We start from the raw sequence: 12,009 nt of genomic DNA, 5'->3' as shown, positions 1-12,009 counted from the left end.
GTTTCCTCACAGTCAGTGTCGAGGGTGCGGGGTGGTGGGGCCGCCCTTCCTCCTCCCTGCGTGCCGTGCCGTGCCATTGGGGTGAGGGGCACGCACAGTGCGCAGGAAGGACGAGTGCAGAGGCAGTGAGGAGGTGGGGAGGGAGGGAGGCGGGAGCGTTAGGAGTTGGGGCAAGTGCAGGAGAGCCGGGTGCGTGCTTCCCTCCTGAGAAGTGTCTCTGCAGAGGGGTTTGGGGAGCCCCTGAGCCAGGGGCTCCTGCAGCAGACAGAGGGTGGCACATGTAGGAAGCTCTGTGTATTGATTTGCTTTTAGGGTTTTTGGTGTTTATTCATCAGATAAACCACTGAATATTTAGATATGTATTTTCTTAAGTGAGATTAAACTGGAGGTTTACCTACTTTTACTCAGTTCTCTAGGACTCTGCAGCCGGGAAACAGTATGGAAGTGTATGGGATTGGGCGCTCTGTCCTGAGCATAATTGTAACAATTTGAGTTACATTCTTGCAGTTTTTCCAGCATGATTGAGGGCAAATAAATACATTTGCAAAGGGGTTTTATTCCCAGGTCATTTAATAACTTTAGATTTGGCTGTTTTGTTTCCTTTTTCAAGGTAAAATTATTCCCTTTATTGTAATTTATTTTTACATTTAATTAGGTCTTTATGTTTTCTGTATCTTGTATTTGTTTTAAACAAAATCATTATACTTAGAAGCTTGACAGTTATTACTTTATTCTATTAATGAAAACAAATCAGATATTATCTAACATCTAATTGTTTAATATTTCTTTTTCAGTTTCCCACCCTTTGTAATCAGTACTACAAATTAATCACATTTATCTGTGAGATTTTTCCTGAAAAAATACCACAGCTTCCTGAGGATCTGTTTAAGAGTCTGATGTACTCGCTGGAACTAGGAATGACATCATATCCTTTGAATGAACATTGTGATCACTTGTCACTGGGGAAGAAGAGCTTGCCTGAAGAAAAGGTTTTAAAATTTGTGTTTTGAGGGTCAGTCTTAACTTCCTTAAAAGTAGTCTTCTCCATAACCACCCTCATTCTGTGTTTCTTTCATTAATTTGCCTCATCTGGTCCTCTTTCACAGCAGCCAGAGGCGTTTGGCCCCAGGTCCCAAGGTCACTCTCCGCTCGGGCCAGCATGGGTAGTGTCGCACCCCGGGGCCGAGCCGCTGGCCTCTGCCTGGCCGAGCGCTGCGTGGTCAGGGCGCCCGGGGTCCTCCTCTCTCCCGGAGCTCGGGAGAGCCGCACCGCGGTGCTCACCTGACCGTGTGCGCTCTGGAAGGGCTCGCCCCTTGCACGGCAGCTCTAGCTTTTACCTTTTGTAAGTGAGGCATAGCTGCTCTAGTCTGTTCTTTGACCTTGGCGATCAGAATGAGCTCGGAGGTTTGCCAGCTGTGCCTGGAGGCATTGACGCCCTTAGCGGAGCAGTGCGCCAAAGCGCAGGAGACGGACTCGCCGCTGTTCCTGGCCACGCGGCACTTCCTCAAGGTGAGGTGTTCGGGGCGTGTCGTGCGACCACCTGCCCAGGTAGGTGTGCTCAGTTTCCAGGGGGCCAGTCCTCCAGAGGCACTGACAGCTTCGTGGGAAATACTTCCCCCGGTCACTGTTCTCTGGAGGCCAGCTTCCCGGGGCACATCGCTCTCCACTGTTACTTCGTGTCTTGACAATGTGTGTGGCGAGTACGACAGGGAATTTGGCTGTTGGACTGTGCGTTAGCCTTGGGTCTTTAGAAGCCGTTTCCTTGACTTTTCGGATTTATTGAATTATTTAACGTATCGAAGAGCAACTGCATCCTTCTCTTTCCTGTCCGGAGCCGGGCGGGGCTAGGGGCTGTCTGGCCGTCGTGTGTCTTATTTGGGGGTGTCCTTGTGTGCTTTCAGCTGGTCTTTGATATGCTGGTTTTGCAAAAGCACAACACGGAGATGACCACTGCAGCCGGAGAAGCTTTCTACACGTTGGTGTGCTTGCATCAGGTACTGGGCTCGCCTCCCGGGTCCCCTGGCTGGTGCCCGGCGGGGGGGCAGTTCAGGTGGTGGGGGAGCCGCTGGCGCCTGCGTCCCTAGCGGGTCTGTGCCTGGTTGGTGCCTCCGCTCCGTCCACCCAGGCCGTATTTCTGCCCCGCCGGGCGCTCCCACTCATCATTGTGTGGCTGTCTGACAAGCTGTTTGATGGTAGTAAGCAGCTGTTCCCCTTCTCCACTGTGACAGACCATCCTTCACATCCGTCGCTGCCCTAGAGCTTGTCCTCAGAGACTGTGCTCGGGCCCAGGAATCAGACGTGACAGTGACAGTGATGTGGTCTCTGTCCTTGGGGAACTCACAGCTTTGCAACGGAGACAATGGGGCCCCTGAGGGGTCTGCTGTCGGATAGCGTGGGAAACAAGCGTGTTATTTCTTAGCACAGCATGGAAAACAATGTTGTTTGTTTGGTGGTTTGAGCCTTTGAAGACTGAAGCGCCCTGATCGGGGTGCCGGAGCCGAGAGAGGCTGTGCCGGGCTCGCCCGTGTGCCCCACTCCCAGGGGGCGTGTGCCTGGTGGGTGCTCGGGCAGGGCCGCATCAGGCCCCCAGCTGCCCCAGGCTCCCGGGAGTGTCCCAGCCTGCCCAAGTCCTTGCCAGTGGAAGCTTGGCTTTTTCCAAGCATAGAAGCTGTGGCTTGTGCCTTGACTGGCGCTCAGGGTTTGGAGGGTTTAAATGCGCCTTCCCCGCAGTCCTCCTGTTCTGCCTGCGCCCGCGGGGGTACACTGGGCCGTGGGCCCTTGTTCCCCTCGCAGAGCCTGCTCAGGTGGCGCCCGTCTCGGGGGCCTTCCTCCACCACCTGGCGCCCTTGCCCCACGTACGTCAGCCGTTACGTTCCGATGGCCTTTTAGAAAACTAGTACGTACAGCACAGGGAAACATACACAAGGTCTGGTGGCGGCTCACAGAGAAAACAGTGTGGCCGTGAATACATGCATGTTCACGTACGACTGAAAAAGTGTGCTCACCACTGGAATTTGACACAGCATTGTAAACTGACTATAACTCAATTAATAATGTTAAAAAAAGAAAAAAAGAAAAAAAAACGAGTTACACTGGAGGAAGGAGAGCAGGACTAGGCGTGGGCCGGCACAGACTCTTGCTGGTCTGGCCTGGGCGGCACTGCCACTCCTCGTGTGCAGCGGAGGGATTTGAGTCTGCGCTCGAGCCCGGGAGCAGGCCTCTCCCTTGGGAGGGTGGTTCGTGCAGCCACCCTGGCTTGGTGCTGGGGGTGGGTAGGGGCTGTGCCTTACTCTTTCCGTCCAGATGTGATTAATACTTGGCTTCAGCATTTTGTTCTGTGGTGATGTCCTGGGACACTAATGAAAAAGAGAGACAGATAAGCTTTTCTATGAGCGCTTATCTGGGGGAGCTGCCCTGACCCCACACCTCTCCTCTGTGTAAGGCTTTCTTGTGGAGGGTATTACAGACAGAAAAAGTACAGCCACCCCCGCAATCTTCCTGTGTTTGCTGAGCCCCTTCCTCTGAGAGCCGCGGGGTACAGTCATCCGGGTGTCCTGCCCCCTCTCTGAGGAAGGACGGCCCCCAGGTCCTGTCTGCCCGTGTGTGCATGGCTGTGCTCAGAGCCACGATGGCAACACATGGCATAAACCTCCAGGAATTTGAAAGGTCACAGACTTAGGTTATGTATTTTTTAAAAAATGCTTAGAAAGCACAGAAGGAAGAGGCAACATGTCAGGGTTAGTGGTCACAGGAGATCTGGAGCCAAACAGCCAGTTCTTGCTCAGAGGCAGTGTGAGCGTGGACATGTTACATACGCTCACCGTCTGTCAGAACTTCTGTCTGCAGAACAGAGATACATAAGCAGTGCCTACCTCACAGGATTGTTAGGAAAGAGTTACTAATATGAAAGGTTGGAACAGTACCCAGATAATCGTAAACTTCCAGTAAATGTTACATATTAAAAAGAACTGTCAGATGGACAACAGGCCCATGAAAAGATGCTCAGTATCACTAATTATCAGAGAAATGCAAATCAGAACTACTTGGAGGTGTCAACTCACACTGGTCAAAATAGCCATCATCAAAAAGTCTGCAAATAATAAATGCTGGAGAGGGTGTGGAGAAAAGGGAGCCCTCCTGCATTGTTGCTGGGAATGTAGCCACTATGGAAAACAGTATGGAGATTCCTTAAAAAACTAAAAACAGACTTACTATACAATCCGGCAATCCCACTCCTGAGCATATATCCAGAAAAGATAAAAACTCTAGTTTGAAAAAATACATGTGCCTCAGTGTTCATAGTGGCACTATTTACAACAGCCAAGACATGGAAACAACCTAAACGTCCATCAACACATGACTGGATAATGAAGTTGTGGTATGTTTATGCAATGGAATACTACTCAGCCACAAAAAAGAATGAAACAATACCATTTGCAGCAATGTGGATGGACCTAGAGATTATCATACTTAGTGAAGTGAATCAGACAGAAAGACAAATATTATATGATGTCACTTATATGTGGAATCTAAAAAATAATACTAGTGAACTTACTTACAAAACAGAAAGAGACTCGCAGACATAGAAAACAAACTTATGGTTAACAAAGGGGAAGAAAGGGGGAGGGATAAATTGGGAGTTTGGAATTAGCAGATACACACTACTACATACAAAAAAGATAAACAAGAAGGACCTACTGTGGAGCACAGGGAACTACATTCAGTATCTTATAATAACCTGTAATGGAAAAGTATCTGCAACGCAGTACACACACACATATAACTGAACCGCTTTGCTGTACACCTGAAACTGACACAATACTGTAGACAACTTTTTAAAAAAGGTTGTCAGACCTTGCCTTTTAGAACCCACCGTCCAGCAGTGGGTGTTCTGTGTGGTATTTGAGGAACATACGTGTTCTCACGTGTACTTATCTCTTCAACAGGCTGAATACTCTGAGTTGGTTGAAACGTTACTATCGAGTCAGCAAGACCCGATTATTTACCAGAGGTTAGCGGACGCCTTCAACAAGCTCACAGCCAGCAGCACTCCGCCCGCGCTGGATCGCAAGCAGAAGATGGCCTTCCTGAAGAGTCTAGAAGAGTTTATGGCGAATGTTGGTGGTCTCCTTTGTGTCAAATAAATGACAAAACTTTATGCTTAATCAGATCCTTCCTGCAAAGTGCACTGAATTGCTAAAAGTTGACTTGAGTCTTGTCCTGTTCCTCGGTTCTTTGGCCCTTTGGATTTGGAGATCCTGATGGTTTGGGGTGTGATGCAGTGAAGGAGGGAGTCATCCTGGCGTCAGCTTCTGCTGTTGGGTATCAGCCACCGAGCGTCATACGTGTCTTGTTGATTTCCAATGGTGATCTTTAAATTCTAAATGAGATTTTGTCTGTGTGCAGACGTGGGCACCGTGAATACACATTCAGTGCCTTTTCCCTCTTAGAGCATCAGGTGGCGGCTGCCCAAGCTGAGACTTGGTGTCATCAGGTCCCAGGTGGGTGTCTCTCGGCGGAGTTCTCCAGGTGTCGTCTGCTGAGCCCCTGCACCCCTGAGGAGCTGGTTGAAAGGTAGACTCTTGGGCCCAGCTGTAGACCCCTGGAGTCCAAATCTGTCTGCTGGATCTTAGATCCTTCCTTTTAATAAGCTCCTCTCCTCTGCCCCCCCCCCCCCCCCCCCCCCAGTTTTCAGTCTCTGCAGACGACACGGGGAGCTTTCAGGGGCTTTGTGCTTTCTGAGTCCTCCCTCTGAGGACCAGGAGGCCGTCCAGCAGTGGAAGAGCACCTCTGGTGCCTGCGGCCTGTTGGACACACCCTCTCACTGTCTGTCTGTTTTGCAGCATCAGCCTGGTAACTGCAGGCGTTGTGAATGCAGGCCTCTAATCATACTCTGATGCCTGAACTTGAGGAGGAAAATACGTGTGTATCTTTGTTCCATGGGAAGAACTTGAGGAACTGTAGCCATTTCATTGCCTTAATTTTAAGAAGAAAATAAACAAAAGCGCAGATTTGTTTCAGTAGGAAATCAAGTCAGTGCTTCAGCATTGGTTTAGGGTGTTAGCTGCTGTGGCCCCGCGCCCTGTGGTCGTGTATTTGTGTGGTTTCACGAGTGAGGTGAAGGCTCATTCGTACCTAGCTGACCTCTGAGTGTTTCTGTCCCACCACGCAGCCCGTGGGTCTGCTCTGAATGGCTTGCTGAAGCAGTAACTGTTCTGAAGGAGCTGGATTCCTGACTCCTGCAGACTGTGGCACGTGGGGCGCTGGGGCGGCAGCTCTGCTGGAGGGGCTGTCGTCCTCGTTCCACAGGAGCCCCGTCGGTTTGAGAGCAAAACATTCACTTCAGATCCTCCAGTTTGACTTTTCTAATCAGGAGTTTCGTGCTGCTGCCACGCTCCCCTTGCCTTAGTTCTGTGTGCCAGTGGACGCGCAAGCAAGCGCACGAGCAGCAGGCGTATGACACTCGGCCACCGCCGCGTCCGCGTCGCACAGCACAGGGACGGGGCCCGGCGCAGGCGGTCCGGGAGCGGGGCGTTCTCCTTCCGCTGGGTTCTCGACAGTCTGCGGGGCTGGCCTTCGAACGTAGTGTTCCCACCCAGGTTGCGTATGGTCTGTGCGCCTTCGCATGTGACGCTGTGCACGTCTGTATAACTCTGCTCTTAACAGTTGTAGTTAACCAAACCGGAGCATCTAAATTACATCCAACCTGTGCGTGCGCTGTTAGACGCAGGTTGATGCAAAGCGGGGAGCTTTTTGAGGAACATTTCTCTTGATTTGATCACAGTTGAGTAACAACTGAGGTGGAGCAGAAGTGTCTTCTAAGAGACATCTAGGAAAGAACTGGTACCGCTCGTCATGAACTGCACGTGCTGTTAGATTCCGCAGCATCCCTTGGACAGCACACTCTTAGATTTCTCCTTTCCCCTAAAGAACCTGAAGTCAGGTGCAGCGGTCGGCACTTCGCCTTGGGCTCGGTGTTTACGTTTCCTAGCTCCCACAAGCTCAGCAGTTGTGAGCTGTGTGTATCTGTGTGCATGCAAAGCGTGTCCCTTTGCCTAAGGGCACTGGACACACAGCTGACTGGGTAGGTCCACTGACTGCTACAAAATCGTAATCAAGTTGTTATTAAAAATAAGGAAGAGTTGGAAAGGAATGCCTTGGTAAATAAAAGGACATCTGTGTTTAATAGCTTATCTAGACGGAAATGTGTTTGCTAAATTTGCCCAGGTGCTGCTGCAACACGGCAGTCTCATTAGACCGCTTTAAATTAAGACAATATTTACTTCAGATTGGACTAAATAATATTCAAGATCACATCAGAGTGTTGATTTGTGGCCAACTGGAAGGAAACACCACCATTTCATGGAATGGGGATGCCACCTGCAGCAGCCAGACTCTTCCCAGATAGTTGCTTGTGTTTTTTGCTGATTGGATGCTTGTTTCGTCTGGGTCTTTTGTTTTATTTCATCCAGTTTTGTCTTTAGCTGTGGTTACTGGCTTTTCAGTTTGGTGGGGTTTTTTTTGGTTTTTTTGTTTGTTTGTTCTGCTTTTTTAAAAAATGCTCTTGGCCCAGTGGGTGTCTAGAACACTGGCTTAATTCTAGTAAACTAATCTTTACTGTTAGAACTGACTGTTAAGTAGTCAAAAGAGTTTTAAAAACAGAAGCATTATTTGTGTCCCCTTTTATGTATGTTAAAGGAACACTGTCAAGTATCTGATGTTTCAGTTACGCTGTGTTGTATAAAATTGCTGTTGTTCACGCAGTACCTTTGACCTCCATTTCCAGTTCACTCTGCTTGAGTTTACACTCCTTGGCCCACGTGTTTGTGAAGGCACGGTCTCTGCAGTCTTCGTGCCTTTGCGGTCTGTGTCCGTGTGGCAGCACCGTGCCTGACTCCCGCAGCTGTTGGCGGGGTTGGTTTGCATTTGTGGTCCTCGTAGGTAGAGACCTGAGACAGTATTTGACAGCACCCTTTCAACACAGTTGTTCGGGTCTTTCTGCCTCGCTGTGTCTTCACCTGTTGGGAGCCAGTGGCATGGCGCCATCGCTGCACTGAGTTTCCACCTGGTATAAAGTATGACATTTTACATGAAAAAACTCTGCGACTTTTTCAAGCTAATTTTAGGAATGTAGTCTCATTTGGTTGTAACCCATGTATCTAATTATCTTATATTACTCTGTTCAGAGGAGATGGTTACTACTTTTTTCCCCCACAGTCTGTATTTCAAAACCAAGCATCCGTATAATTTCCCCCAGTCAGCATTATTTAACTCCCCTGTTTTTGACTGATCTTTCTCTTTTACCAAAAATGTTAAGTCTTTGTATTTCTAATATCACCAAATTTCCCATTTCTGTTAATACTTGTACTAAGGGAGCTGGTTGTCAGTTGCAAGGATTTCAAGTTTGAGTATCTTAATTCACAGTGTCAGTTGAACCTGTAAAATACTATTTTTGTCTCTTACGGTTTTCCCGGGTTCTGTCTGCCGCCTCTGTCATCAGAGGCGTTGTCCTCAGACCTGAGGGAGTGAGCTGTCTCTGCCGGGCGGTTATCATTGTTAACTGCTGAATGAAATGGTAACTGCTGAGGCAGAAGGAGCCTCAGTACTTCTGAGGGGTTTTATAAAACCGGAGAATGAGGAGCTGGTTTGAATAGGTATTCTTTATAAGTTGCTGTAAATTTCTCCTCAGAATAACTCAGCTGATTTGAGGCTATAATAATGCTTTAAATTATTTTAAAATGTAAGTGGATATTTTCTGCCTTGGTAACTATGTTTTAAAAACACTGCATCTAAGACTTCTATAAAAATTTAAATTACATTAAAAATTTTAAAGATTTTCTAAAATTTAAAAATGTCCAACTTAGGTTTACTGCTGAGCTAAAATTGATTTGAAGTGCCGTGGTTCAAGGTGAACTTTAAACATTCTAACTTAGATGTGAAAATGTGAAATATTCCTGATTGATTGTATGGGAACTCATGACATACTTAGCCAAAGAATACATTTGGTTCAGGTAAAGGTAAAAGCTTAGTAATGGGCATCCATTCTGTTCTGAAGAGGGCGGGTGAGGTGACTCTCCTGGGCCTCACCCCCTGGAGAGTCAGTGTTTGTAAAGGTGGCCTTGGGGGTGGTGGGGTGAGGGGCTTGTGCAGGGGCCTCTGGAGCCTCACACCCAAACCCCCAGACCGACTTTGTCCACCTCGCCCACTGTGCTTTGCTCCTGGCCTGGTCCCAGCTGCCCCAGCAGGGGGAGGTTTTGTTTTGGGGTTTCTATCCCGCCTGTTCTCTCGGCGGCTTCGGAGCTGTTAGGAGCCGTCAGATCCGTACTAGTAGCTGACTTTCCTGGCCCGAGATGAAATACTGCGTCTGCACGAGGTACCTAGTGGGGATCTGGCCTCACGTGTGCTGCTGAGCCCAGGCTTCCTGGTGTGGCGGCTTTTACCACATAAAATTATGACAGGTTGCAAACACTGGTATTGTGATACTGTCTTCTGTACAAAGGGGAAAGTGAGCTTGTGGTTTAATGGTCACAAAATGTTGGCACAGCTACCATTCAGCACATGTAAAATTTTTTAAATTTATAAATATTAAAATTTTAAACTTATACTAAGACTTTTCAGTTTTTTTAAGAGACCCAGGGACAAATATACTGTTTAAATATTTACCTCTATTAACATTATTAATAAAGGTATAAAGTTGCATTTAGTTTTTCAAAAGATGCTACAATACAGTATTGGGAGATAAATCACAGCGATGTATTGAGCCAGTTACAAGCTGAATATCAAATTGATAAAATTTTATTTGTGTTTTTTAACCTATAAATAGGAGTTAAAATGTGTCTTTTCACTAAATACTTTTATTACATTTTTGTTTTGACCATGTGTGATTTGTTCATAGGTATTTAGACTGTTTCATGAGAATTCTTGAAGTGGTGACAGTTCATTTACCAGCCTAGGATAATTGACACTGGGGACATTACACAACCGTAAAGTAATTTGAAATTAAAAACACTGAGGACATACCTGTTAAAACAGTTAAGACAAGGATTTGTGTTACCTTCTGGGAGAACCCCCGACCCTAACAGAATACCCAGGATTCAGAAGAGCACAGTTTATGTACTGTAATATTGAGCATATTTATTTTTATCTCAGCTCATGGTCTTAGAAACAATTTCAGAGTCACTAGTTAAATCATTGGATTTGGGGCATATTTGTAGTGTGTATTTTTAGCAGTTTTGGTCGTTCTTTTTGGTCTTTCAGGGCAAGTGGAAAAGTACCATTCTGCTGTGTGTCAGACAGACTTTCCTTTTTACCTAATCCTAAACCTTGTAAACATACACAGTGAAAAGTTAATTTTTTAAAGAAAGAAAATCCATTTTGAAAATATATTTATTTTAAACTTGATTTTACTTTGAATGTTCATTGATTTGTAACGGTATTTCTTAGGTTATATTGAGACTTGGTTCCACTCCAAGGGTGGTTAAAGAACAACGAGGTGGTCTAGGAACTGAGTCGAGCGCATTCATTACTAGTGGGGCTTAGGCCCAGGCTAATCGTCTGTCCTTGGAGAGAGCCGCAGATGATTTTAAAGGTCCCAGATAGCGAAATCTGATCGTTTCTTAAAAAACATCTTTAAAATAGTGGTGCTCTTTGAAGGTATAGTCTGGTTATACTGAGTCACTTATGAATGATGACTTTGGTGCAGTGATTAGAATACGAAACATTTCTTAGACAGTAGTTTCCCAGATTAGGTCTTGTGCATTCTTTGTAATCTCAAATAGCCGTTCTTTTAAAACTAAGTGGAAGCGAAGGACATGTTTGGTGAAATTAATGAGAAATTCCTGCTTGGAGATTGCATGCAGTTCTAATGGCAGCATACATACCAGTTCTAGCACGTAAATCAGCGTCCTCCTGAACTCTCATTCTGAAACTGTTTTTAATGTCTAGCATGAGAATAAACTGAGGTAGGTCACTGATGCTTCCAGAGCTGATAAATGAAAAACACTGAAGCAAAGAGAGTTTAAGCAGGGATGTGCTAAATGTTTTTGTTTCCATAGTAGTTAGCAGTTTTGTTTTTAAGATTTGGTAGTGTTCATTTACTACTTTGCCAGGTTAATCTTCAGGTGCTCCTTTTACTAAGTCCAGGGTCTTAAGGCCTTCTGACTTGTACACCTGCTCATAACTGGACTGCTCTGCACAGTCCTTTCTGAGGGCTGACCTGGTAAAGCCGTTTGAACTGGCAGAGTACGGGGTGGAGGCAGAGAGGCCTGGGTTCAGTTCCTGGCTAAGCTACTTAGGGTTCACGTTGATTTCCACGGGTCTGCCATCCGAATCATAGGACCATAAATGTTTATTCCCAGAGAAAGCATTTACAGCATGGTGGTGGATACAATATACTAGTAGATGCTCAATAAACCCCATTCTATTTAAAGGTTATTTGTAAGAGCACATTTTGTTCCATTAGATAAATGTGTCCTCACACGGAGACTAATACCTGATAAGTCACTCACTATTTTTAAATCCTGTGGCATCAGTACAGTGCGATCTCACAGCCCTAGCCACAGCACTGCGGTGCTGCTGTGACAGAGGTCACCATGTTATTTACTGTATCTTTTCTCAGTGAGAACATTGATTAAAGTCAGTGGTTTCAGTTTCAGCTGAATATGCTCATATTATTACTACAACAACAAAAAATCCTAATTAACAGTGATTCCCAAAATGACACTAATTCTTTACAACTTAGCTTTTAGGAAGTAATTAAAGAAATAAAACTAGTTTCTTTACTGTGAGAAGTCGCATGTTTTAGCACACTGGTGGATGTCGTGAGGCTCTAGAGGATGATCCCAATCCGCCTTTCCTCCGCTCATTTAATGGTCTCTTCCCAGAGCGTCTTACAGGACTACACTTCTCGGAACAGCCTTTGCAACATACTGAAGTTAATTTGAGTAATTTGATCACAAAGCACTCAGAGAATGGAAGAAAAACCTGAATCTGTTTTCTTGCAGTTGTAAG

The 12,009-nt window shown here is 46.3% G+C and overlaps 1 protein-coding gene across 5 annotated transcripts in view; it reads left to right on the top strand.

Annotated features, from left to right (window-relative positions):
- XPO4 (exportin 4) overlaps positions 1-9,862 on the top strand; it is a 102,773-nt gene extending 92,911 nt beyond the window's left edge. For all 5 annotated transcript variants that reach the window (XM_074377881.1, XM_074377879.1, XM_074377880.1 and 2 more), the window contains 4 exons: positions 795-926; positions 1,393-1,509; positions 1,902-1,994; positions 4,947-9,862. In XM_074377881.1, coding sequence (XP_074233982.1) covers positions 795-926; positions 1,393-1,509; positions 1,902-1,994; positions 4,947-5,144 — 540 coding nt within the window. In that variant the 3' untranslated portion in view covers positions 5,145-9,862. The remainder of the gene's footprint in view (positions 1-794; positions 927-1,392; positions 1,510-1,901; positions 1,995-4,946) is intronic.
- The last annotated feature ends 2,147 nt before the right edge of the window (positions 9,863-12,009 follow it).

The sequence above is a fragment of the Camelus bactrianus genome, chromosome 14, assembly GCF_048773025.1.
Source record: "Camelus bactrianus isolate YW-2024 breed Bactrian camel chromosome 14, ASM4877302v1, whole genome shotgun sequence".
Taxonomy (NCBI): Eukaryota; Metazoa; Chordata; class Mammalia; order Artiodactyla; family Camelidae; genus Camelus; species Camelus bactrianus.
The sequence above is the reverse complement of the archived record's forward strand: the minus strand, read 5'-3'. Positions and strand labels throughout refer to the sequence as shown.